This window comes from Phoxinus phoxinus (assembly GCF_949152265.1).
Source record: "Phoxinus phoxinus genome assembly, chromosome: 24".
Taxonomy (NCBI): Eukaryota; Metazoa; Chordata; class Actinopteri; order Cypriniformes; family Leuciscidae; genus Phoxinus; species Phoxinus phoxinus.
Window position 1 is genome coordinate 4,607,477 of NC_136899.1, and position 27,598 is coordinate 4,635,074.

The following is a 27,598-nucleotide window of genomic DNA, read 5'->3' on the forward strand; positions in this document are numbered from 1 at the left end:
CATACTTATGTAAGTACACTGTAAGTGCAACCCCAATACCAGCCGGAAAAGAGCTCGCCGGTGTAAACGTTTCAGCGTCTCACCATTTGCGGCAGCTGTATATCTGTGAGACTGTTGATAAGTGCTTGACTGAGACGCGCTAACTCCTTCAACAGACTGTCGTTGTGCTGCTCGATGATCTTGTTCTCCTCCTCGATAGTCTTTAGGTTGCACTCCATGGATGAAATCTGTTTTGAAACCAGGAAAACCAGGTCTTTAGAAACTACATCACCAGCGATCTTCTCACACAAGCGTGAATGTCATTCACCTGAGTCTGGAGCTGCATCATGTCTGCTTCTATCTTCAGATTGGACTCATTTAGCTCCTTTATTTCATGATCCAAGTGCTGCATGTCTTCATTGTTCTCAATGCCTGATTGACAAGAGACAAACCAGGCAAATTAATAAACACGTCTTTCGAAAATCTGAACTACAATACTCGGGCTCTCTATTTTTCTTCTCAGGAGACAAGCACAGCCTCACACTATAGCTATGTTTCCATCCACTCGTTTTTATCCGAATTAAGTGATATCGAATGAAAAATGCCTTATGGAAACAGTAAAATTCGATTGAATTTCATGAATATCGATTTACATTTTTTACTTTTTTTTTTTTTTTTTTGGAAAATGAATATGAAAATCGATAATCGAAAATGAATATCGACTTAAATGAAATACGTTCGGTCTCATCGGATTTGATCGTGATCGATATACGGCTTATGCGATAAACGCTGATGGAAACGTTATTTGCAGAATAAATGCATTTTGTCTAGCAAAACTTTGTTCGCAAATGTTGGCTTGAATGTTGTGCGATTCAGTGCGAAAATGAATGGAAACACCTTAAAATGTCTCAAATCAATTCCATATACCAATTTGATCGCAAAACAGCATGTGACGTCATTACGCTTACAGGTTTTTATTCGCTTTAAAGCCGTTGGATGGAAACACACTTCCACCAGCTTTATTCACATGAGTTTTTTCAGATAATTCGATTGACAAGTGGATGGAAACTTAGCTTATGATGATAATATTAGCATTATCTTGGTTTTAAGCTCTTTTGTTCCTCTAAAGCGCTTGAATCGCTCACCACTGCTGGTTTTGAGTTTGATGGTCATCATCTCCTCCTCGGAGAGCTTCTTCTTGATGCTCTGGGCGTTTAGTGGACATCCTGACAAACTGTAAATGGACAAAACACAAAATCTACAGATCAGTACTAGCTATCTGGAGAAGTTTTCTTAATCATAACTACATCAATTATAATCTAGTTTTAGGAATCATTAGATAATAAGTGCCATATAAGCAGGAACAATCTGTGTTACAATAAATGATAACATTATTGGATACTGTAAGGGTGATACAAATTTTTATAAACCACAGTCTAACTGTACTGTAGTAATAATATTGGAAATAATATAATAATATAGTCAGTTCTGTAATCTGTATTATTATATGTATACCAATCAAACTATGTGTTTTTCATATTTTTATACATATTTTTACACATTGAAATAAAGTCAACTGTATTTATGTCTATTTTAATATTAGTTTTGTATACTTATGTGGAAAAAAGAAGAAATATATTTTTATATTATCAAATACTATATTATTACATTATATATCAACACACACACACACACACACACACACACACACACACACACACACACACACACGTGTTATAATGTGATAATATATATATATATATATAAAATATATTACATAATTATGTATATGATATTTTGACAATAAATAAATATATTACATTTTATATATATATATATATATATATATATATATATATATATATATATATATATATAAAATCAAAATATATTACAGAAATATGTAATATATATATTTGATATTATATATATATATATATATATATATATATTATCTCATTATATATACACACACACATATATATAATATTTTAATATAATATAACATCATATAATATAATTTAATATAATATAGATGCCGCAGAGTGTACCTGTAAAAGTGAGTAGGTTGTGATAAACCCTATTGTATGTTGCATATATTAGATAATATAATATAATAAGTAAGTTCACAATAAATGTGTGAAGAGGTCTGATTATACAGCAGATAGGTTTCAAGTTTAATATCCGAATGGAAGTTTGTGGTTACGGTAGATGTCCTCACCTCCTGTGCGTAACGAAGACGTTGTTGGCGTGACCCAGGCCGTTGCAGCCGGGCAGAGGGCAGTGAGGAAGCTCCTGTTTACAGATCTTCCAGGAGAAGGCCGACCCGTTCACCGAGCTCTCCTTCTGCTGCTTGGTGGCGATGGGACAGCTTCCAGCGCTGCGATGGGACGTGTACTTCCCCGACACGTGGCCCTGCCCGTCACACCCTGACACCGGGCACCTGAGAAAGGCAATACATATCATCATTACCAACAGGACAACACTGATTTCACTGAAGATGGTGAGAGTTATACCACTAATACACATTTTAGACTGAGTTTATGGAGATTTCTGTATTTTTAATAACTTGTTCGGAGGGAACAAGGTCATAATCTGCATCACAAAGGTTGTTTGGTATAGATTTCTGGGTCACTATGCCAAAACACACACAGATGTGACCTGACCCCTCGCCATGCTTAAATTAAACCCCCATGCGCAGCCCTCTTTTGTTGTCCTAAACTCAACAGGGTAACACTGTGATTGTCCAAGATAATCTCTTATTTGAGATTGAACTAGTTTCAGAGCTTATAACCGAGAGTCTTCCTAAACACAAATGAGCCCGTATACATTCAGTTGATAATTTGATGGCTAAAACTTCCCCACACCACCGTCACGCATTTGTCATTTTATCCGTAAACACCCCCCTACCCCCCCCCCCCCCCCCCCCCCCCCCCCCAATTTGCAGAGTTGGAAGACTTTTCAAATACCATTAAGAAGATTAATCCTGTGAAATGCTGATTAAAAATTTATTCAAAACAGAGAGAAAAAAGGGCTGGAATAATTCTATCGGCACACGCAAAAAAAAAAAAAAGTCTGCGCTTCGACGGAAACGCACTCCAGTAAATAATTACGGGCATGGAGGTTAACGTGCCGCCGATGGAAAACATAAGCCCCAGCAAGTTGAAGACTAGAGTGGTGAGGAGTTGGCCAATTTATTTTGCTGCTCACTTTCCCCCTAGGTCAGTAATGGAATGACATAAATTGCACATAATTGTTGTGCGTCCTCCACAGGGGGGAAAAAGCACATGATTTGGAGGTGGCTGACCCTTTCCCTGATAGCCCATATTGGAAGAGGTGAGAGGTTATCTGGGATAGTACAAATAGCTTGTCTGCAGGCCTGTATGGGAAAGGTTGTTATGGCAGTTTTGGCTCTAATACACTGACTAAAACAAGACAACATTACGACTCCAACACTGGCCGGCGGGTCCAGCTCTGGGAATGGCGTTCCTGACCGCGGAACAAACAGAGATGGGCCATATGGCCGACAATTTACAATAATCTAGCCACATTACAGATGTAGCCAGGGTCTGCTTTTCGTTTCTCCACCCGTCCATTTCTCTGCCTCTCCGTTCCTCCTTTTAATGTGCGCGGACCTGCTACCGTCTAATTCCTAAGCTCTCGTCTTTGCATTAGTAATTAAAAATGAAATACTAGCCCAGATGCAAAAGTAGGAAAGCCCTGTCACTCTGGGTTAGACTTCGGATTTAAGGCTGGAATCAATTCAATTAATGTTTTTTTTCTCTCCATAGTATTATGTTTTTAAAGAGCAAACTGCTGCATTAATTGTAATTAAATGAGATCTTACAGGAAAACGAGGAAAGACTTTTGAGCTCCCTGAATTAAAAAGATTGTTATTATTTTTGAATGGTATTTCTAGGAAACGCACATTCTAGGAAACATCTAGTGTTCAGGAATATACAGTATTCCCCAAAACAACAATTACAGTATTAGTTTTTGCTGTGCAAATCATTTGTTAGTTGTTATCATAGGTTAGTTGTATAGGTTGTTTTGATAAAAAAAAAAAAAAAAAGTGTATTTGGATGAAGATATTTTCACTTTCCATAAATATAATACCATAAATTAAATTTTCCATGAAAGTAGGATCATTAAAAAATAATAATATTCATTTTACATATAAAAGAGCAATGTGGCATACAGCAAAATACACTGTAAAAAATTATATGATCAATAAGTTTTAACAACATATGTTTTTACATAGCTTTAACTCATCAAAATAAGTTAAGAAATGAAAGTTATACAAGATTCAACTCATTTTTAAGTCAGTTTAACGCAATTTAAGTTGAAATGACTTAAAAATCCAAGTTGATTGTACTTAAAAAAATACGGCAGCAACTTTTTATAGTGTATTATGTTTTTAGCACTTATTATTATTAAAAATATTGTCATTAGTTACAATTTTTCAATTATACTAACAAATCAGATACATACATTTAAACCTAGCTACATTTCATGCTAGGTTAATTTAATTTGAAATCATTATTTTTTTTTTACATTTTGGGGTGGGTGGGGGGGGGGACTCTAATACTTCAAAACAATGCAACACCATATCTACCATATTTGTGGAAAGTGCATACTATATTTCAGTTCAAATTTTTAAATCTTATATCCAATAAAGAAGAATCTCTCGGTCAAATGTTGATGCTTTAGTAAACACATCTAGTTAGTAGTAAAAGTAGTAAAGCCTTTCTCTTAAATCGTAATAAAAACACCAAACGTTTTGGATGTCATTGTTTTTGGTGGTGTCTTACTTCATCTCCGGCTCCTCTTTGTCCTCTTTGCTTGGCGTGAGCTTCAAGCTTCCTTTCCTGGCACGAGGGCATCCTGACAGACTGGGAAGGAACATGACATATGTGACGAACCTTTCAGAAGTTCAAGCATGCAGACGCGTGTGTGGGAAAGATACTGCGTGATGTTTCAAGCTGTGACACCTGTCGTGTTGCCATTGAGCAGGGGTCATTACCTCAACAGCCGTGAAATGCCACAAACTATTCACTCTTTGGCGATTACCCGCTTTTAAATTTAACCCACTGAGTGCCTTTGTGGGGTCTGATGTCTAAAATCTATTATAGTATAACATTTTGAATTAGAAAACACTGGTGTAAAAATTAGACATTATGTTATAATAAAAAGCATGACCATTTATGTCGTGCGAAAACAAAAAAATGTCACCACAGTTTCATCTTTCATTGAAGTCTATGATCATTGAGACGCTCACCTCCTATGAGATGCATAGTTTCCTGTCACATGACCTGAGCCGTCACAACCAGGAGTTGGGCACCTTTAAAAGAAATTGAAATTTATGATTCACGATTCATATTCTATAAATATTTTTTCCATTTATTTACATCATCACATTATACACTTACATTATTGCTTTAACTTCTCTGTAACTTTAAAATCATTGCACAGTTTTTTTTTTTTATAGAATTGAAACTTTAGCTATTCTTACTTTAGCTCTTGAGAATTAGCAGCCATTAGTGATTTCAGGGTCTTATCAGCCAATGGGCAACCAGATACACTACAAAAATAAAAGCAGGAGACATAATGTATATTTTTCAAGATGGTTTTGCTGCATGAAAAATAAAGAGGGTGTATATGTGGAAGTGGCTCCTCACCTTCTGTGTGACGCATAATTTCCTGTCACATGACCACTGCCGTCACAACCTGGTGTCGGACAACTGCAAAGAGAATAAATGACCAATGAATGCTTGCAGTCCATGATCTACTAGACACTAGACAAGTTCTTTAGCATGCTATCCAAATAATCGTAGTACCTCATCAGCTCTTTTTTGGTGTCTCTTATGAGCATCTTGTTTTTTGCACTTGCCATGTTAGCGTCCCCATTGTACGCTTGATCCTCTAGAGACGCCTTCTCCAACTGGTCCATCTACAAGACAAAGAAGTGTCAAAACACTGTGAAATGTTGAAGTCAAGTCCCGATGGTCACTTTAAAATATCACTCTGTAAGCACACAGCCCCTAATAGTCTGTGAGAGGTTTGATTCTGCTTAAGTATGCTTAGTAAAACATATATCCATTTAAACTCTGGTGTAATCCCTCGTAGTGTTTATAATGGGAGAGCTGGGTGTTAAACCTTTGGATTTACTTACATTTTTTTTATAAGGTAAGTATCTTTGAGAACCAGATGTCAGAGGGAGAATCAGACAAACATACAACTGTCTGCGTTTGTTCTTTGACTCCAAAGAGGATGGAAATATGACAGCTTTTCAGGAACATTCTTCTGCGATTGCTTTTCAATTTTGCTTTGGTGTCACATCATAACAGACAGAGTGCCTTAAGGTTGTGGCCGATAATTTAGATGAATAAATAGAAAGTTAAGGGTTTTTATGTTGAATATGTTCCTAATGTAGCGTACACCAAAAGTTAAAGAGCATTTAGACTCTGGATGTGGTTTCCTCGGGACATTATTATAATTAGACTATTCATTTTCCACCCAATTCTATTAGAGTTTCATCAAATTTTGGGGTCATTAAGAATTTTAAAAAATTATACATTTTTAATACTGTAATAATTTCAAATAAATGCTGTACCTTAAAAAAAAAAATCCACCAAAAAAAATTGTGCTCAACAAACATTACTTTTTATGAAACATTTGCTCAACAAAACTGTTTTCAATATTTATGATGATAAGAAGGAATGTTTCTTGAGCATCAAATCATCATATTAGAATGATTTCTGAAGGATCATGTGACACTGAAGACTGGAGTAATGATGCTGAAAGTTCAGCTTTGATCACAGGAATAAATGACGTTTTAAGACATATTCAAACAGAGAACAGTTATTTAAAATGGTAATAATATTTCACAATATTACTGTTTTTACTGTATTTTTGATCAAATAAATGCAGCCTTGGTGAGCAGAAGAGACTTCTTTCAAGCACATTTAAAAATGATACCAAGCCCAAACATTTGATATGTGATGCATTGAGATTTTACACAATATATATTACTCAGACTTTAACATTCGTCCTCATGTATAAACTTGAAAATATTTTAAAAACACTACACTCTTAAATCGATGCTTCCATGAAGAACCTTTGCATTGCACAAAAGGTCCTTTATAGTGTAAAAAAGAGTTAATTTACAAGAAGAATAACAGAAAACTGTTCACTGAAAGGTTCTTTGAGGACCAAGAAATGGTTCTTCTATGGCATTGCTGAGAAAGACCCTTTATTTTTAAGAGTGTCCCAGTAAAGGTTCCAGTATCGCACCTCTTTGTCCTGTAGCACGGGTGCTTTGCTGAAGTTCAGCGGCGTGTCCCAGGCATCCCGTTCATAGAGGACGTGGTAGATGGCCGGGGAGATCTGGAGACCCGCAGCTTTGGCTAGGGAATGTTCCGGCGGGCTGAAAAGAGCGTCTCCCAACACCGGCATCACAGGAGAGTCTCTCGACTTTTCTCTCTTTTTCTTCATACTTAAATCCAGCGTCCCGTTCTCGTCTACTTCAATGAGCGAGTCCTGAAAGAAAAGGAACATAAAAAGCCTTGTAGATGACCAATTATTGATAACTAGAGCACTTTTCTACCAGAAAATAGTGTTTTGAACTTGTCGTCCAAGCCTAGAACTAGAAAAGTTAGGGGTTAGAGACTTAAACGAACCCCTAACTCTCAATATTACAATTGTGTGCGCAACTCATACATCCTTGTTTGTGCGACAGACATGAATCATGATACACAAAACATGTAGATTGTTTTCTAACCAATCAAATTTAGCCTGGCAGACAATAAAATGGCTTGTAACTACCAATACTAGGGTTCATATTAGGGTCAGTAAGATTTTTATTTAATTTTTCTGTAATTTTTTTATACTTTTATTCAGCAATGATTCATTAAATATATTAAAAAAAACTTTCTATTCATCAAAGAATCTTGAAAAAAAAATGTATCACTGTTTCCACAAAATACGAAGCAGAACAACGATATTCAACATTGATAATAATCAGAAATGTTTCTTTATCAACAAATCATCATATTAGAATTATTTCTGAAGGATCATGTGACACTGAAGACTGGAGTAATGATGCTAAAAATTCAGCTTTGCAACAGCATACATTACATTTTACAATATATTCAAATAGAAAACAGTTTTTTTAAATGGTAATAATGTCACAATATTACTGTTTTACTGTATTTTGATCAAATCAAGCCTAAAAAGACTTTTGAAGCGTAGTGTACAGTTGCTATGGCCTACTTAAAAAAATTAAAAACAGATTTTTTTTTTTTTAAGTTGTAATAAATTGTTGTTTTTATGAGTAAAATTTCTTAAAAATAAAACAGAATTTGAGAAAAATAATAATATAAAAACGTATTTCATAGGGCCCTAAACATGCAATTGTCAAAAAACATGTGTCCCCCCAAAAAAGCAGAATCCAGACAAATGAAAACAGAAAAAAAAAGGATTTCATAGGGCCCTATTCTTCTACAACTGGTCACAAGATGTCAACCACAGTGGTTTTAGGTCACAAACATAAAGTTTTAATTCACTGCGTATCTTAATATCTTAAGTTATTTCGCCAACAGATGTGCTGGTGTGTGAATTTGTGTTATTGTGAAGAGTTTTATGCAACTCGTCAACTGCTTAAAAATGTGTCACACCAATTACTCCACGCGGTAGCAAACAAAGGAGAGCTTATCAGGAACTAATCGTGATAATTCAGATTACAAACCAAATGTGGCACTCTCTGTAACCAGCTAAAGCGCACCTATAGAGTTGATCCCTGCGCACGATGTGAGTTTTTCCCATCTGATGACATTCTCTCCAGCCTCAGAAACAAGTGAGGTGACATCTTTCTCCCACACTTCCCTGAAACGCTGCAAGACGTTTAGCCGTATTCTTCGGAAAAAAACAAGCGACTTGGCACAAACAGGGAAATCGAGATACTTAACATGCATAAAGACATTTCGACGCAGACATCAGCAGATGACAGATCGGCTAACACTGTTTTATTCATCCGCTCAGTTTGTACAGTATACCTGCTCTCTGCCCACTGCGTGCTGGGACTACCAACGGCCTGTGTGGTGTGTAGGTGTGTGAAGCGTTTCACGCCATACTTCTGCGAGTTTCTCTCACTTTTATCTCTCTGCTTCTAAGAGGAAAACTTGAAAGCTTTGATCGAAGCCACCAACAAACTGGATGGATCATATATCACGCTATTTATTACTAAAGTATACAGCATTAGGATATTGATGTTTTCATTATTTTAGTATTTTAGGACAGTAGAGCATTAAAGTTAAATTACATTTCAATTACATAACAATGAGTGTTTTTTTTTGTTTTACCAATATATACAGGTGGTCAAAAGTTTACATACGCCTGGCAGAATCTGTTAAATGTGAATTATTTTGACAAAATAAGAGGGATCATACAAAATGCAAGTTATTTTTTTATTTTTGTGCTGTCCTGAATATTATATTTTACATAAAAGGTGAAAACATTCCGTGATGCTCCAGAAGGAAACGTGATGGGGGGTGAAAACTTTATGATCAGGGTAAATTTTACTCATTTTGTCATCCGGGCAACATGTAAATATCTTCTGTTGCTTCTGAAGGGAAGTAGTACTAAATAAAAAAATATGATCTTTAAAAAAATTAAAAAAATTAAAAAAATTAAATTGTTCAAAAGTTTTCACCCCCCGGCTCTTAATGCATCGTGTTTCCTTCTGGGGCATCAGTGAATATTTGAACCTATATATATATAATCGTATCAAAAATATTATTAAAATGAATTCATCATTTACATATGTAAATATTATTATTAATAATATATATATATATATTTTTTTTAAATAGAAAATATTTTATACTTTTTCAAATGTATAAAGAATTTAAGAAGAAATGTATATTTAATCATAACAGCTATACATTTTTAGGGAATCTTTCCACTATTGTGAGAGAAAAGAAGAAAGAATACAGGAAATGTTGCAAGCTGGATTCAAACATGCTTTTCCCACATGCACTAACCGCTACGCCAAGACTCCAGCATGCTTTCTAATACATTTTTGACAGCACTTTCCATTTTGTTTTATTAATAGTTCGTTTTTTCTATTAAAAAGAGGCTCAATAAAAGAACACAAGTGTAAAACTGATTCAGATATCCATATTCACACTGCAACATACATAATCTGGTGGCCCATGTAGACTTTTCTTATTTAATTTAAATAAAAGAGTGATGTCTATTAATCCCTCAACCAATTGATTTAATCCAACTTCTCATAGATCGTCTGTTAGAGATCAACGCCAAAGGATCTGTGCGAGCTTATCTAGGATAATATATTACTTAGCAAAATGTCTTTGACCATCTGCAGTGAAAAAAAAAAAAACGCTCTCTCCTGCAAACAAGAGAAAGCCCCACCATTACCATTAGAGCAAGTAGAAAAATCAAATGCACGGCCACATGTTTTACAAAAAGCCTTATAATTGTCATAGAGAAGGAAGCTGTGATTGTATTCTTCCCAACTCTTTTTGATGTGATTACACAAATTCTCCTTTGTGTACATTAAAGCTTTAGGGCCAGTGTGAGGAAAAAAGAAAAAACGCTCCCACTCTCTTGTTGTTGTGCCACCAGAGGCAACACAGTTCTCTGTGCCAAAAAGTGTCTTTTGATGTTACTCCTCTTTTTCATACACAAATCACAGTTGTTTCAGAATGACCACATTAAATACCTTTTTCTGAGTGGTCTAATTTGATTACCTTTGTGGATGATGCCAGGGGCCGGCTGGGGGGCAGGGCCTCGCTGTTGTCTCGGCAACGGGTGGAGAGGTTGAGGATGGCTGCGGATGCCATGTTGGACTGGAGGGCGTTGCTTTGGGCTTTATGGCGACTGGGGCTGTTGTCTCCGGGCATGATCATGTGACCACCAGGAGCCAGAAAATAAGGGAACTGAGCGGCTGGAAATGGTAGTTAGAGTTAGTGCTCAGGTAAAAAGAGACAGGGAAAATATTATGCAATTAGAGCAACTACAGATCAACATCTATGTAGACAGACAGGTTACAAATATACATAAATTAAGGTTTTAGTATAAAAAAACAACAACTAATTTAAAAAAATATATATGTATGTGGATTTGTAGTTGCTCTCTATCTCTTCAATATAGGATCAGTTATTTATACCGTATTGCAATAAATAATATTAATAAAAACATGTATTTTAATTTATATTTATTAAATGTTTCTATATATATTTTAAAAATATATATTTTTAACTATATATATATATATATATGTATGCATATTAGTGCTGTCAAATCGATTAATCACGATTAATCACATCTGACATAAAGGCTTGTATACCTTTATATATTTAATTATTTATGTGTGTGTGTGTGTGTGTGTGTGTGTGTGTGTGTGTGTGTGTGTGTGTGTGTGTGTACAGTATATTTGACAGCACTAAGTACCGGTATATATATTGCACACACACATAATATGATCAGTTACAGTTTCATTTACATTTTCAGTACATTCATGTGTACATTATTAATACAAATATTTGTATACATATATATGTACTATTTATATATATTTATATATATATAATTAATATAAATAATGCAGAGACAACTATAAGTTGACCATTTGTAAGTTCTTTTGATATCATATTAATAATAGAATGTTCAGTTAATATTATATTAATAATATAATATTCCATTCACCTTCAAATGGCTTAGTTATAGCTGTCTCTGCAATTTAAGCTGTATTTCTGAAAATAATAATTATACATTTCATCGTATACATATAAATATATATGAATATATCAATAATATATAATATTATGAGATTTCTTTATATTACATATATTTTTTTAAATAGAAAAGATTTTTACATAATGTGAATGGTGTTTTCATGTGGAAAGCTCACTGCCAGGGTGTTGCTACGCAGTTGCTACGGTGTTCTGAATGGTTTAGTGTTGCTATGTGGTTGTTAGGGTATTCTATGTGGTTGATTATTGGTCTAAATCAGGTTCTTCATAAAGATTGTATAGAGCAGACTGTATGGCTCATACAAGTGAGTGCACCAAGTCACTTTTATTGTTTTTTTTTAAACAGTAATGTCAGTGCATGCTGGGTAACCTTTGATTTGAAAGAAAATAGACACTCACAGTCAGGAAAGTGTGAAGATTCGTGACTCTGGTCGGATGCCATCTGAGCTTGCTTGCCAAAGACCTGGGCGTCAAAACTGGCGTAGTCAAAATGGCCTTTAGTGTACTTGTCCATGTCTTTGGCCATGCTGGCCTGCAACGCTGCCATAGGATGAGCAAATCTGTATGTGAAGTCAAATTTCTTCATGTTTCCTAAAGGTCTAAATATAAAGGAAAAAATCAAGACTTCAGAATTGCACTAATGTTTTTAAACCATGTTTTTATTGCTGCTCATTCATTAGCATAAAACAATGACATTCCATCTTGAATGAATCATTCCCAACCAAATCAGATTTGTGTATTTATATATTTAAAATCTCCACCTCGTGAAGAGCTTATTAAATGTGTAAAGGAACAGTGGCAGGAATCTCTCCGTCACACACACAAATGAAGAGGTTCTGATGCCTGAACTGAACTGTGATGTGCAATATTGTGACTATGACGAGAAAAAACAGTTATTCTTGAGCATTCTGTCCTTTTTTGGTTCGTTTACATGTCTTTGGTTGGTGTTGCGTTCATATTTAATCCGAACCGCATCAGAGTGTGTTTGTAAGCGGGCTGAGACCCATCTTTTCAGCGTCTCGGTCCACTTGTTTGGTGTCACCAGGGTTCAGATAGCAGCGTTCACACTTATTCAAATGAACCGCATTAACAGAGCAATCGCACCAGGATTCGTTTTAATCAAACCAAACATGACAAGTGTGAACACACACTAACTCTCATTGGAGTATTAGTAGACTTAATATCGGCAATCTTCTATTATCTTCTAATGCCAAAATGAGAGTTAGTTGACATGTAGTTGCAAAGTAAGTAGGATGTCTGAAGTACAGATGAGATCCTTCAGAAAGATGATTCGTGAACTTATTTTGACCCTGCTTGATTGTAAAGGAATCAGGACCTCCATGAGATGCTCCTAGATGAAGGTTTATTACCTGGCCATTCTCTCTGCGCTCTGTCTGCACTTTGTGGGCTCCTCCTGCGGTTTGGAGATCTTTTCTGCAGCCGCTATCGGGCAGCCCGAGAGACTGTGTGAAAACAGACATCAGAAGTGTGGAGTTAGTCTCCTCCTGGCCTCCTCTGGGTTAACAACTTGCTTTTAATTGAATTTGGGTGCATTAAATAGTAATTGTTCAATTAAAAATAATCCGATAGTTTCTATGCGATAAACATTGTTTTATAGTCTACTTAAGTTTCATTAACGATTTGTTTGGATTTTTCCTGATAGAGTGAAACTTCATGTTTCTTTTCAAGTGAATGTCCAAGTTTTCACAGCAAGTGCATCTCTTTTTTGGGGTAAATTAACAAGCAATTATACATTTTCAATTTACTTTAGTGTGAAATGTTGCTGTTTGAGCATGAAAAAGGTCACAATATTATTAATTTTGATAAATCCCACCCAAGGTATACAGTATAAATAAAGGGGCGGGGCCTGGTAGAGTTAGTTAGTCGGGTGTTGAAACTCGCGGTTTTGGTAAGGGGCGGGACATTTCCCAAACACGCTTGAAGCGGTTGACCACAACACACTGGTCCAGCCGACCAATCAGAGCACAGTGCGCTTTTCAAAAGGAGGGGCTTCAGAGAGACAGGAACTAAAAAGAGCATTACTGACAGACTGGGAAGAGAGGATCTGCAAAAATGTCTAATATCTAAAATATAATGTGTTTTTGGAACATTCAAGCTTGAAAAACTATTAGTAGACCCCAAAAAACAAATCAAGACGTCGATATATGGCATAAAAGGTCCCCTTTAAGGTGCTTTAACGCATTGCAACAGTGCAAAATAGAGTAATAATAATACTATGATGTATATTTTGGGGATAAATCTCCAATGTAGTTTAGTTGAATGGTTGAATCGTTATTATAAACAACATCAATTTCCCCCAGAGACTGCCTCCCTGCTGCAAAATATAGATGCAAATCTGCTTACAACAAGAAAGGAGGTTTGTATAGAAATTAATAGTGTAATTTGTGTAAAAAAAACAAGCTCACCTTCTATGCGTGCTACGGTTACTGTTGACATGACCTCTTCCTGTACAGCCAGGGGTCGGACACTTGAGGACGTTTTCGTGCATGGCAAGGACTGAAAGAAAAAAAAAAGAGAGAGAAGATATGTAACTTTACAGATAAAGAAGAGAAATCACATTTAATAATAATTCAGCATTTTGTGGAATCCACACAAGCTTCTACTGCAGCTGGTTTTACTGTTTATGCTAACTAAAGTTTTCCATGTGATTCTCTGTTAGTTGAAATTGTGTCTCCTTTCAAGTATGAACATGCAAAAACATCACGACTACAAACACATTTTGATTACCATTTAAGAGACACACACATATTGTTGAAGTCCTATCCAGTATCCTTAGTAACTTTTCACTCTGCTCATAATTAGTTTGGAGGATGTGCCCGTCTATTTAGGCTGCATCCGCGGGTCCTTTGATTTGCAGAATGCTGCCTCTGGTTTAGGAGTACATGCTTTCATATTGGAGGAAAAAAAGGGGAAAAAAAACTTAATTACATTTTCTGTTCCTTTTGTCACATCACTGTTTAATGGCGGTTGTTTGTTGTGCTACTCTCGAATGGAGAAAACAGCGAGTGAAAAGTTGTTTCCGGATTGCATTTTTAATTTGCATACCACAGGAAATCAAACCTCAGTGTCGACGGCTGCAAAGTTCTTTAAAAAAAGTTTTTTGTTTTTTTACTTTCAGCTTGCAGCATTATGGTTTCCACTGGAAGGCTTAAGATAAGTAGCAAATACATGAAATACATTTATGTACATAATTACATGCAAATTACATATTGCATACTTCATATTTGTGATATAAATTTTTTAAATTAGGGACAATTTTGACTAAATGAAATCTTGAAAAATGTATTATGTTTAATATATGTATCATATATATTTATTGAATGTTTGAATGTTTATCACATTCCCCAAAATAATTTTTCAGATTTTGGAGGAAAATTTGGCTAAGCCTTTGACAGCAAGTTAGTTGCAAAAGAAATTAATTGCTTCTGAATTAAAATATTCAAATAGTGATTAGTTTGGTTATGACAACTAAATAAAGATAATGTCATATCATGATTTAAAAAAAAATCTATGACAATAAATGACATCAGAACCAAATTATTTGGAAAAAACTAATCTCTAAAGAATATACATACAAATTATGTTTGTTTTTTTAAAAAGACAAAAATATATGATTTATTTTAAGTAAGTTTTTTTATTATTAGTGTTGCATATATAAAGTCTGTTCAAGTCATAAATACTGGCAAATGTAACACTTCTTCACAACCCTCTTAAACTTTGGAAAAAGTAATTAAGTAGATATAAAAAAGGTTTAAAGCTCTAATAATATACCCATTAAATATAAAATGATTGCTTATTTAACACACACACGCACACGCACGCACACGCACACGCACACACACACACACACACACACACACACACACACACACACACTATATTTACATTTTTTTTCTTTAAAAACTGAAGAATCCTGCATTTTCGATCACAGAAAAGAAACAACTATTAGATATGTTTGTAGCACACATTGTAATTTCTCTATGCAGAACTGTGCTGATTATAATAGAGGCTGGTTAGTTAAGCAATCACCATGTAATCTTTTATCCCTCAGTCTCTGTACAACTAAACCTTGATCATTAGTATGGCATGAATATTTATGGGCTGAAAATGATCACAGTGTTGTTATCGCTAATTGTATTTGTTCTGTTTGTATTGTACTGCTGTGAAGGGAGGAAATGTGTCTAATGTCCTCAGGAAGTGATGCGTAACATGAGAACAGACTCACTCTCTGGGGGCACTCTGACTTTGTGGGGACATCCCGATAGACTCCGGTGATGAGGGTAGAGGCCTGTCACATGACCCGTCCCGTCACAGCCCGGGGTCGGGCATTTGATGTCTTTCTTTTCTGTCCGAGGGGAGTCTATAAAGCACACACACACAGTAAAAACAGTGCTCTTCAAGAACGTGGTTAATAGTTCCTCCCATCCAGTCACGTTTCTCTCTATGTAAGCTGAAGCGCATCCTGTAAAAGCATGATGGGTATGTGTATGTATTCATCCGTGACATTAGTTAAGGCTGCGGTCTTACTCAGGGCACCGGTTTCTTAGCGTTGATCCATAGAGAGATTATCTTCAGAGATTACCCATTAAACAGCAGTCATCACAAGATTCAAAGTGCTTAAAGCTCACATCAGAGATACTTTACTCGGATTTATGACTTAATTTATGCTCATGGTAAAATATCTGGCGGATACCGATAAAAATCCAGCATACATAGATGTCATCAGAAGATTTTCTTCTTGTACTTGTACTTTAAAAAAAATATATATATATATATATAAATCATGTTGGTTATTTACTATTAAATATTTTCAAGCCAAAATGTTTTTAGCACTTAAGAGGATTTTATTTATCTATCCCTTTGGGCTAGAATCTCTGTATGTCTCTGTATGTTGATTTTTTATTATATGTTGAAAAACACATATACTATGAAATGCTGTAAAGCAGGGGTTTTCAAACTGGCCAGCAAGAGAGTGACAGTGGGTCCGTGGAAAAGTGAAAAATGGTAAAATAATAGTAAATAATAATATTAAAACTATTAAGTAAATAAATAAATTAAAATGAATGGCAACACTTTATTTTACAGTGTCATTGTTAAAGATGTTACATGTAGTTACTATATTAATAACTATAAATTATGCATAACTACATGCAACTAACCCTAATCCAAACCAAACCTAACCCTATAGTAAGTACATGTGACACTTCAGATGTGCTCTGTTCACAATAATGGTTTTGAATTGGTTGAAATATGACTGAAATCACTTCAAAAAGGAGCATATGTTTGCAACAGGTCTGTCATATAGGCTACATAAAATTATAATGAGAACATTATACGTAATTGTGTGCTTGGGTCATGGCTTTTAATGGTGAGACTTTTGTTTTCGTAATCAGGCTCTCAAAACTCTGGATTTAGATTTATTGGTCAATATATCAGTTTTCACCTTTCAAATATAAAGAATTATCGGTATCGGCCAAAATTTTAATATCGGTGCATTCCTAAAAAAAGTCAACTGAATTATGTTAACACTACAACAGAGTTTCCTGCAATACAAGGCACTGCAAAACAGACAGTGTGACCAGTGCAGTCCGAATCAGTTAACCACCGAATTAATGACTCTAATGAGCCGGTTCTTTTTTCGATTCACAAACATATAAAGTGCAACAAGTCCGACGGCTGAATGAATGACTCTTATGAACCAGGTTTATTTAGCTAATCATATACAGTGAGCGCGACTAGTGAAGTCCAACCGCTGAATGAATGACTTCTTTTTAGTGAATCAGAAACATAGGCTCTAATGACTCTAATAAGCCGGTTCTTTTTAACGAATCAAACACACAGTCTAGTTCGACTCCTGATTGAATGACTCTTATGATTCATGCCGACTTTAAAGGCACACCGCGGACTGAAAAGAGTTGAAGCATACAAGTTATTTTAAATGATTCCTCAGGCCAACATACAGCGCTTGCCCTCTTGAAATACCGCCAATGTAAGTTTGGAGAAGACGCACCGTCTTTGGCCAGGTCATGTGACCTGGAGAATGCCAGGAGAACGAATCACTTTACGACCGTCATGTGACCACAAGCTCTGATATACTCAAGGAGCTAACGCTTTTGCTACTATTTTTCCGCCTGCTCGACTCCTGGCCATGGCTGAGGCAAGGAAAAAGTTTAAAACTGCTTCTGAGGAAGCAAAAAAGAGAAAACGCGAGAGGGATCGTGGATGTCTTCTTGACTTTTGCGACAGTGCTGCGGTGCTTGTGGCCTCTAGGGGCGCTAGACGTGAAAGTTACAGATCTAGCGCCCCTAGTGGCCAAAAGTTCCGCGGTGTGCCTTTAAGGAATCAGAATATTTACAAGGAATTCAAACTATAATCTTTCAAAATCAGTGAGAATGCGATCTCACCTTTGCTGCTGTGGTACATGGAGCGAGCGTCTATCTCCAGCATCCTCTGCTGCCTCCGATCATGGTTCATCTGCTCCAGGAGGAAGCGGTCCATGTCTTTGTAGGCACTGTGGATGACCTGTCTATGTTCAGACTGCAGCACCATGGCCTGCTCTAGCAGACTGAGGTTCAGTCGGGCTCTATCCAGCTCCAGACGTCTGGCCATCAGACCCGGACCCCAAACACCTCCTCGCTCCTCAATCCTGGGCGTCTGGAGCTCCTCCTCACTGTCGCTGAACTCTCGCACAGAGCCGTACTCCTCCATAAAGTTCCCTGCACTGTTTCTGTTCATGTAAGCAGAAAGAGCGTCTTCGTGGAACTGCTGACCTATTCGGAGTCTCTTTATGAAAGCGTCGTCTGCAGGTGGACTGGGGCTGTGATGGATCCCGTTGACTTTCGTTAGGGACGGAGGAACGCTCCACTCTTCCTCGTCTGCCTCTCTGTCTGGAGAAAGGTGATAGCTGGCTCTGATCTCCTCCTGATTTTGGTCTTCAAAGTCCTGGTTGTGTTCCTCCTCTTCTTGCTCATCCTGGTGCTCGGATATCTGAGCCATCAGGTCTGGCGAACCCTCGCTCGTTTGTTCCGACCATGACAGCAAGTGGTGAGAGTTTGCGTTGTGATAGACAGAGTCTTCCAGAACATCACTGCCGTTGAGCTCCTCATCTGAGACACAGAAGAACAAGGGGGGTGAAATTGTTGGATCATCAGTAAGAGCTCATTAAATGATTGTGTTTGGAAGTAAAAGACTAACAGATGGTTTTCAGATCCTTCAAAATCACAAGTTGTGACAAATATGACAGATTCAGTTTGGGATTTGGAAAAAATGTGAAGGGAAACACAAAATATGTCACTGAGCACATTCATAAACTAAGATGGATGGATGGATGGATGAATAGATGGATGGATGGATGGATGAATATATGGATTGATGGATGGATGGATGGATGGATGGATGGATGAATGAATAGATGGATGGATGGATGAATATATGGATGGATGGATGAATAGATGGATGGATGGATGGATGGATGGATGGATGGATGGATGGATGAATAGATGGATGGATGGATGGATGGATGGATGGATGGATGGATGGATGGATGGATGGATGGATAGATGGATGGATGGATGGATGAATAGATGGATGGATGGATAGATGGATGGATGAATAGATGGATGGATGGATGGATGGATGGATGGATGGATGGATAGATGGATGGATGGATGGATAGATGGATGAATAGATGGATGGATGAAAAAACATTTCAAATTTTTCAAATGATTTAAAAAAATAAAAAAAAATAATGAAAAAAAAAATATATACAATATACAATTTTGCCAAGAAAACATTATGATAAACATTATGTATCCCAAGTGCATACAGATGTTTTAGTATTTACTGACCACCACATTTAAAATCACCATTTATTAATTTAAATATATGCATAACTTGACCTTAATATAAAATAAATAACATTTAAAATGTATTAAATGTTAACATTTATAAATAATAATAAAAAATATGCCCTCTTAATTTAATCTTCCATCTGTTCAAGTTACGCAACAGTGTTTTTTAAAAGTGCGACTTGCTTAAAAATGTGTTAAATGTACTGGAAAAATGTTTTTTTTTCAAATCCACAATGATATAAAGCTGTAAACGCTAATCAGAAAGCAGCATGATTTGCTAAACTACAGTACTACTTTTGATAAATCCATAAAGCTTATTTGACTGGGGGTTTATAGGGTGAATAATTCCTCTTTTTTTTGGGGGGGGGGGGGGGAATAAATCTCGGATCTTTTATCCCTTAAAATCACCTTTAAACGACTCAATTGGAATTGCAACAGACCCGATTATATTAAGTAATCGAGTCAATGATTAACAAAAGAAAACTATCAGCTGGATTGATTTACAATCCACAACTGATCTCTCTGAAACTTACCCGCCGGGGTTAAAGCTCTTTGGGCACTAGGGTTTAAAGTTCGAAATACAGCGTAAGCACGAGATACATCTATCCTCTTAGAGGGCCTTATGCCACCCTCCAAACCATATGCAACCACTGAGTTGATTAGATATTAGAGCATTTTGGCTGCCGCCACATGCGGTTTCAGGGGCTTCTAATGGGATCATACTGCCTTAACAAACAGTTGCTAGACTTAAAGAGCATATAAAGTAGTCCTGCTTTTAATCCCCCCAAAAACATCCCTAAATGGGGGATAGAGAGCTCAGTGGCATTTACAATCTCACCCGTCTCTTGCCAAAAATGGAAACCAGGCTTTGAGGGTTAGAGTGTGCTTGCGGATTGGTTCGCACCATGCCAAACTCGACATAATGTCGCAGAGGTCTACATTGGCGCTGAACGAATGCAAAGGCATAATGCTAGCGCACAACCTAAATTTTGATTCTGTTTGTTCAGATAATTATAGTTTTTATGCTGCTTGAGGAAAGGGTGGTTAATCTCGTCCGTTTTTATTTTTGGAATTGCATCCAATTGAATGCGTGTCGAATGTTACTGCACTGATTCTTGAGAGATAAAACGTGTCCCACACTTTTAAATCAACAATAACATGAATCAGAACAGATGCAATGTTCCTTAAACATAGTAAACAGTTATATTTTCACTCACCAAATCTCTCAAAAATATATTAAACAATCAGGATGAAGACTAACCTGCCTGATTTTATTCATATTTTGATTTGAAAGGTGCATTTTTATAGGTGTATTTCTAAATATTTATTTGTATTTGTATTTAAAATGTATCTTTTTTCAAAAAAACTAAAAACTAATGCTATTTTTGCAATTTTTTAAATACATTTTAATTAAATAAATATGTGCATTTTAAATAAATTATTATTTAAAAATTATATTGATTTAAATAAATGCACCTGATGTGTATAAAAAATACAAATCTTTCATGTTATGAAAATATGAATAAAATCATGCAAGTTAGTCTTTATCCTGAATGTTTTTTTTCTTCCATATGCTAGTAAAGCAACCCAAAAGAAAACTACAATACATCTGTAACTAAATGTCATTATTTTGTCAACGCCATCAGATTTTCCGTGAGATGTTGCTGACATTTAAAAAGACGGAGCTGAAAATCAGTTTTAAGCGGTCCTGTGGTCTCAATTTATTCTTAATCATAGTTAAATGCTCCATTTATTATAAATATTTGACATGGTACTACTCATGATGTTTGTATCTCATTGTTGACCTGTACAAAGCGATAGAGAAGGGGGGGAAATCTGTGAGAAAATGGAAGCAGGAAGTTGCACCAAAACATGAACACGCTGAACAGATTAGTTCACAAACTTTAAACTTCAATATTTATTCATTTATGTCACTCTTTTTTTGTCCCATATCTCACGAATCAGTGCCCGTAACACAAAACCATGAAGCATCTGGACGCATGGATTCCACTGCTAACACTTAAAAGCGGACGATTTTCCTGATTATGTCGCTTTTGTCAGCAGTTTGAGGTGTGAAAACCCAAAGCGGTCCAGCGCAGATGAAAAGTTCGCCAGTTATGCTAAGACACAATTAACAGAGCAGATGATTAGGAGTTCTCTGCCATCCAGATGGAGATACAGCCCTGACCAAAAAAAATAAAAAAATACAGAACAGTGGGGAAAAAAAAGACTGGAGCGAACAAGGGCGAAAAATGCTTGGATGCAGAGAGTGGTTTGTGTTTTGGAACAGGTGAATGGTTTATACTCCAGAATAACCATTACCATTGTGTGTATGGAGACCAGAAGCTTGGCTGGAGTCGCACACACACACACACACATACACACAACAGTACCAAATGGAAGCCTTACATCCCTTTAATTTCTCCCCTGCCTTTCCTTTTCCTTTTTTTTTTTCTCCTTAAATTCACACACCCCTCTACAGATCCATTAATTTCGCTACGGTCCCAGTCGTCACTCACTCCCAGTCACACCCCGCACATTATGTTTTAAAAAAAAATAATTCAGTAGCACTTCTTCAGCAGTGCACTTTGGCAAAACGCAAAGCAAACATGTTGCGAGACAGCAGGGAAATATGACAAATGAGATTTTCCTAATCATTCCGCAACTTCAGAATATAATACTAAAAAACTCAAAGGAGGAGAAAAAAAAAAAAGGTTATGATTATTGTGGGTAATATGAAATCAGAGAAACAAATAAATTCCATTTCCAATGATGCTGTTCAATTTATTGAGCTATTTTGTTGTCCATTTAACAACCCACATGTGTCCAATAATGAGCAGCACACATTATGCCTAATTATGTATATTTGGGCTGCATTCGATGGTCTAACAAAAGCTTTCGAAAGGGACAATTACGTTTGTTGCTTGGTTACATCGTTAAAAATATACCAAATAAGTGCAGATTATAGGGGTGTGGAGGTACACATGTAAAGCATGGGTATTGTTGCCAACATGCTCATAATTTGATTCATTAGGAAATGGCAGCATTTTGTTTCTAGAAAGGAGACTGCTTTAAAACGTAATATCGACTTTAACGTTTCCGTGCCTCCGATGCCAAAAATGTTTTGTTGTTGGAGTGTATGATCACTCTCTTTTGTCAACGAGGCACAATATAATTTGGTGCATTCTATTCTCAGTTACCCTATTTGCATAATTATGCAAGCAACCACACTTGCTTATAAAAAAAGCACTTTTCCAGGCTGCATAATCGACCCGGCGACAGCTACTTTAACGCCACCGAGTTTTTAATCCGGGTTTCAAAGTAGTCGAGCTGGAGGAAACCGTCCTTAATCTGGAGACCGGATGCGAGGGGGGGGGGAACGGCTAGGAATATTCTGACGGATCAACTTCCATGGGACGCCGTGATAGACAAACATGATAGATGGATGCGATAGGGGAGGAGGGAGAAGAGGCGAAGGAGGAGGAGGAGGAGGGAAACAAATATATGAATGCAACAGATGGTAGTTTAAAATTCAGCGTCAATTGTTCATCAAAACAGACAAAACAACAGGACATCTGTCTACCTGCTGGAGTGTCAGTGTTCCTGGGCGCGTCTTTGTCCCGAGCGTTTGCCAGGTCTTCCTCGCTGGGGCAGGGGCTGGGACTGTAGTGGCGGGGCTTCATCAGGAGAGATTTCCTCTTGTTGACTGGCGCCCCGCGGACCCCTTCTGCGGCCGCACGCTTTTTACCCGCTCCGAGATGCAAGCTGGAAGGAGAACACAGGGGTCGTTTAATGGATGCGGCATGTCACAAATCAACCTGTTAAACTGAGTATGTGATTGGTCGAGGTACAAAGATCTAATGAATCTGACCCATGAGGTTTGGACACATCTTGAAATAAGTTGTGCCAATTAAAAAAACGTCAAAGCAAAAAACAGTTCTTGGTTCTTGAGTTGCGATATGGTTCTTTATAGAGTAAACAATGTCCAACAATAGGCTCTTCAGATCAGTGTTAATTCATGAAATTTAAAAAAGCATTAATAAAACAACGATATTGATCAAAAGTTTGAGGTCAGCATGATTTTCTTTTAAGAAGCTAAATTTGTATCCATTAAACTGAGCAAAAGTGAAAGTAAAGACATTTATAACGTTACAAAGGATTTCTATTTCAAATAAATGCTGTTCTTTTGAACTTTATTTTCTTCTAAGAATCCTGAAAAAAAAAAAACATATCACGATTTCCACATTAATATGCAGCACAACTGTTTTCAACATTTATGATTAAAAAAAAAATTCTTGAGCAGCAAATCATCATATTAGAATGATTTCTGAAGGATCATGTGACACTGAAGACCGGAGTAATGATGCTGAAAATTCAGCTTTGATCACAGGAATAAATTACATTTTAAAATATATTCAAATAACAACACTGCCATTTTAAATTGTAATAATATTTCACAATTTTAACAGTATTTTTTTGATCAAATAAATGCACCTTGGTGTGTATAAGAGACTAAAAATCGTACCGACCCCAAACTTTTGAACAGTAGTGTATGTGAACAGACATGACTAGATTATTACTTATTTTTATGATTGACCCATAATGCTCTCTGATAAGACAGATAACATATAGAAATGTAGTTTCAAGTTAACATTAAATCAAAAACGTCTTTCTTAATTCACATTTCTGGTCTTACAGTAAATGATACGGTGGCACACATTATTCCAAAGACAAAAATATAATTCCACCTCTGAACCGACTTTCCATTTTAGCCTTCTTATTTTTCAACCCCTCCCCTCCAACCACTTATAAGAGGCCACTTTTCACCATCCAATCAATTCCCGATGGATCAAATCGAGCCTCGCCCTACATTTGGTCTCACTGAACATCCTGTTTCACACACACACACAAAAAAGGGTGGCGAATGGCATTTCGTGCTCTTTGAGGCAGCGACTTTGTTACAAAACTCATCAGGGCAGCATCTGAAATTCCCAGCAAGATGTGACTAAGAAATTCAGCATCGCAGATCCTCATGTGTGAACTTATGTGTGAACACAGAGTCCAAAACACTCAAGCATGAACTGGCTCATTATTTTCAATGAGAAATCTGTTGCTATTATCAGCTATCACGCTGCATAATAAGGAATGATACAGAGAATAAAATGTTTGCTGTAGGCCGATATCATAAAAAGGTAAGTGTAGACTTTGACACAAAGAAATGCACAAAACAATTTGCATTGCATTAGTATAAAGACAATTCACGCAGCTAAATAATAAGACGCATGCAACAAGCCATTTACTAATTAGGAAGCTTGTTTCCGCCACAGAATAAAACATTTTAAAAGATAATTGCGAGTTTTCACACAATTCTGACTTTATATCTTGCAATTGCGTGTTATTAAGTCATAATTGCGAGATATAAACAAAAATTTGCGAGATGTAAACTAACAATTCTCAATTCTGATTTTATAACACGCAATTGAGACTATATCATGCAATTCTGACTTTATATTTCCCAATTGCATGTTATAAAGTCAGAATTGCGTGTTATAAAGTCAGAATTGCATGTTATGTCAGAATTCCGAGATATAAACATGCAATTCTGAGAAAAAAGGCGTGTTTTTTTCAAAAGTTGTTTATGTCTCACAATTCTGACTTTATAACACGCAATTGTGACTTTATATCACGCAATTCTGACTTTATAACATGCAATTGTGACTTTATATCACACAATTCTGACGTTATAAATCGCAATTTTGACTTTATAACACGCAATTCTGACTTTATAACTCGCAATTTTGACTTTATAACACGCAATTCTGACTTTATAACTCGCAATTTTGACTTTATAACACGCAATTCTGACTTTATAACATGCAATTTTGACTTTATCACGCAATATTGACTTTATAACTCGCAAGTGCGACTTTATATCACGCAATTCTGACTTTATAACTCGCAATTTTGACTTTATCACGCAATATTGACTTTATAACTCGCAATTACGACTTTATAACATGCAATTGTGACTTTATATCACGCAATTCTGACTTTATAACTCGCAAGTGCGACTTTATATCACGCAATTCTTACTTTATAACTCGCAATTTTGACTTTATCACGCAACATTGACTTTATAACTCGCAATTACGACTTTATAACATGCAATTGTGACTTTATATCACGCACTTCTGACTTTATAACTCGCAAGTGCGACTTTATATCACGCAATTCTGACTTTATAACTCGCAATTAAGACTTTATATCACGCAATTCTGACTTTATAACATGCAATTGTGACTTTATATCACGCAATATTGACTGTATAACACGCAATTGTGACTATATTACGCAATTCTGCCTTCATAACTCGCAATTGCGACTTTAAATCATGCAATTCTGCCTTCATAACTCGCAATTGCGACTTTAAATCATGCAATTCTGACTTTATAACTCGCAATTGCGAATTTATATCATGCAATTCTGAGATAAAAAGTCAGAATTGCGAGATGTAAACTCGCAATTGTGAGAAAATAAAGTCAGAATTGTGAGATAAAAAGTCGCAATTACCTTTTTTATTTTTTTATTCTGTGCCGGAAACAAGCTTCCATAATTACCTAAACTACACCTGCCCCAAAAAGTCTTTGGACACTTAAAGGAACACTATGTAACTTTTGTCCCTCTAGCTGTATGCATTTTACAGAAGAACATTGCTTTGGTTGTGCTTCAGTGTTTGACTGTGTTCTCGCCATCTCCGAAAAGCCAAGCCAATGTTGATTCTTGTTTTATTACGAGCTTTGTCGCATTCTCTTTTTGCCAGCAGACACATACTTAAAAATGTATGAATGTCCTTGCATTAGAGGTAAAACATCAAGTCAAGCGACATTTATTTTTAAAGAAAGATATACAAGTACACTTTTCAAGCACTAAATACTTCTTCAAATGAATCACGTTCATACAGTAGTTGTGATAAACTAAATGACTTCATACATCAGCTAAAAAAAAACATCAAAACACTAGGTTAAAAGACTGAGCAAACATGTTGAAGACACGTCAAATTAGTCAAAAGAAAAGACAATTTACTTGATTTAATATTTGGTATCTAATGCAAAGACATTCATTAATTGTTAAGTGTCCAATACCTGAAATCTTAAATGCAACTTTTGACAACTGCACGTATGAAAAGCCATAAACTGACACTGGAAAGCAGGTAGTGAACTCTCTGGCTTACCTGGGCGCCTCAGCGATGCAGTCAGGCAGAACTGCAAACAGAAAAAGAGAGAGAAAGAGTAAACACACATGTTTACATTTCCAGCAGCGAGCCGGCCCCTCCAGCACCTGCCTGTGATCCTTCACACACCTCTCGCTTTAATGTCACACTCAGACGGACACCGTGATGAAGGCTCCTGCTGACTCGCTGAGAGACGCTTGTGTCGAGGAGACAGCTCTTCTGGCATACAAAACATCTTAAGCAAAAAACTTCCTCTACCTCTTGTTTTTTTTTTTTTTGCGCTCTGAAAATATGGCTATGGATAGCAGCAAAAAGGATGCAAATCCATACAAAACAAAAAGATGCAAATAAGGCTTCAGGTATTTTTAAAACCACGTTAGAGAGGATCTGCCATTGTCCGGTATCAGTTGACCCCGTTTTGCTAGTGGATTAACAGCCCATAAGATCCAATTTAGAATCTTGAAGCGTTCATTTACATATGGGGTTATTTTTATAAATGAAACAGCGCGTTAACATACATTAAAGTAACCCATTAAACATGAAAGTATTTCTCCTCATGTAGGACCTTTTTGGCATAAAGTGTTCTTTAAAATGAAGGCAAGAACCCTAGGGTTCTATACAGAACCTTATTTCTAAGAGTGCACCAAAGTCCTTCAGGTTTGGAACAATGACAAAATTGTAATTTTTGAGTGCTCTGGCCCTTTAAGGTCAGGCATTCTGGGTAATGTCTTTTTTTATGAACA

General features: G+C 36.3%; 1 protein-coding gene across 4 annotated transcripts in view; it reads right to left on the minus strand.

Annotated features, from left to right (window-relative positions):
* The window catches only part of st18 (ST18 C2H2C-type zinc finger transcription factor), a 63,432-nt gene that overhangs the window by 2,405 nt on the left and 33,429 nt on the right, over positions 1–27,598 (minus strand). For 3 of the 4 annotated variants that reach the window (XM_079601602.1, XM_079601605.1, XM_079601604.1), the window contains 18 exons: positions 26,856–26,886; positions 23,208–23,389; positions 18,179–18,880; positions 16,000–16,134; positions 14,180–14,270; positions 13,124–13,216; positions 12,153–12,352; positions 10,749–10,945; positions 7,273–7,518; positions 5,817–5,929; positions 5,658–5,720; positions 5,492–5,560; positions 5,258–5,320; positions 4,791–4,871; positions 2,201–2,422; positions 1,125–1,213; positions 308–411; positions 84–227 (listed from right to left, as the gene is read on the minus strand). In XM_079601602.1, coding sequence (XP_079457728.1) covers positions 84–227; positions 308–411; positions 1,125–1,213; positions 2,201–2,422; positions 4,791–4,871; positions 5,258–5,320; positions 5,492–5,560; positions 5,658–5,720; positions 5,817–5,929; positions 7,273–7,518; positions 10,749–10,945; positions 12,153–12,352; positions 13,124–13,216; positions 14,180–14,270; positions 16,000–16,134; positions 18,179–18,880; positions 23,208–23,389; positions 26,856–26,886 — 2,825 coding nt within the window. The remainder of the gene's footprint in view (positions 1–83; positions 228–307; positions 412–1,124; positions 1,214–2,200; positions 2,423–4,790; positions 4,872–5,257; positions 5,321–5,491; positions 5,561–5,657; positions 5,721–5,816; positions 5,930–7,272; positions 7,519–10,748; positions 10,946–12,152; positions 12,353–13,123; positions 13,217–14,179; positions 14,271–15,999; positions 16,135–18,178; positions 18,881–23,207; positions 23,390–26,855; positions 26,887–27,598) is intronic. The other variant, XM_079601603.1, reaches the window with a different exon arrangement.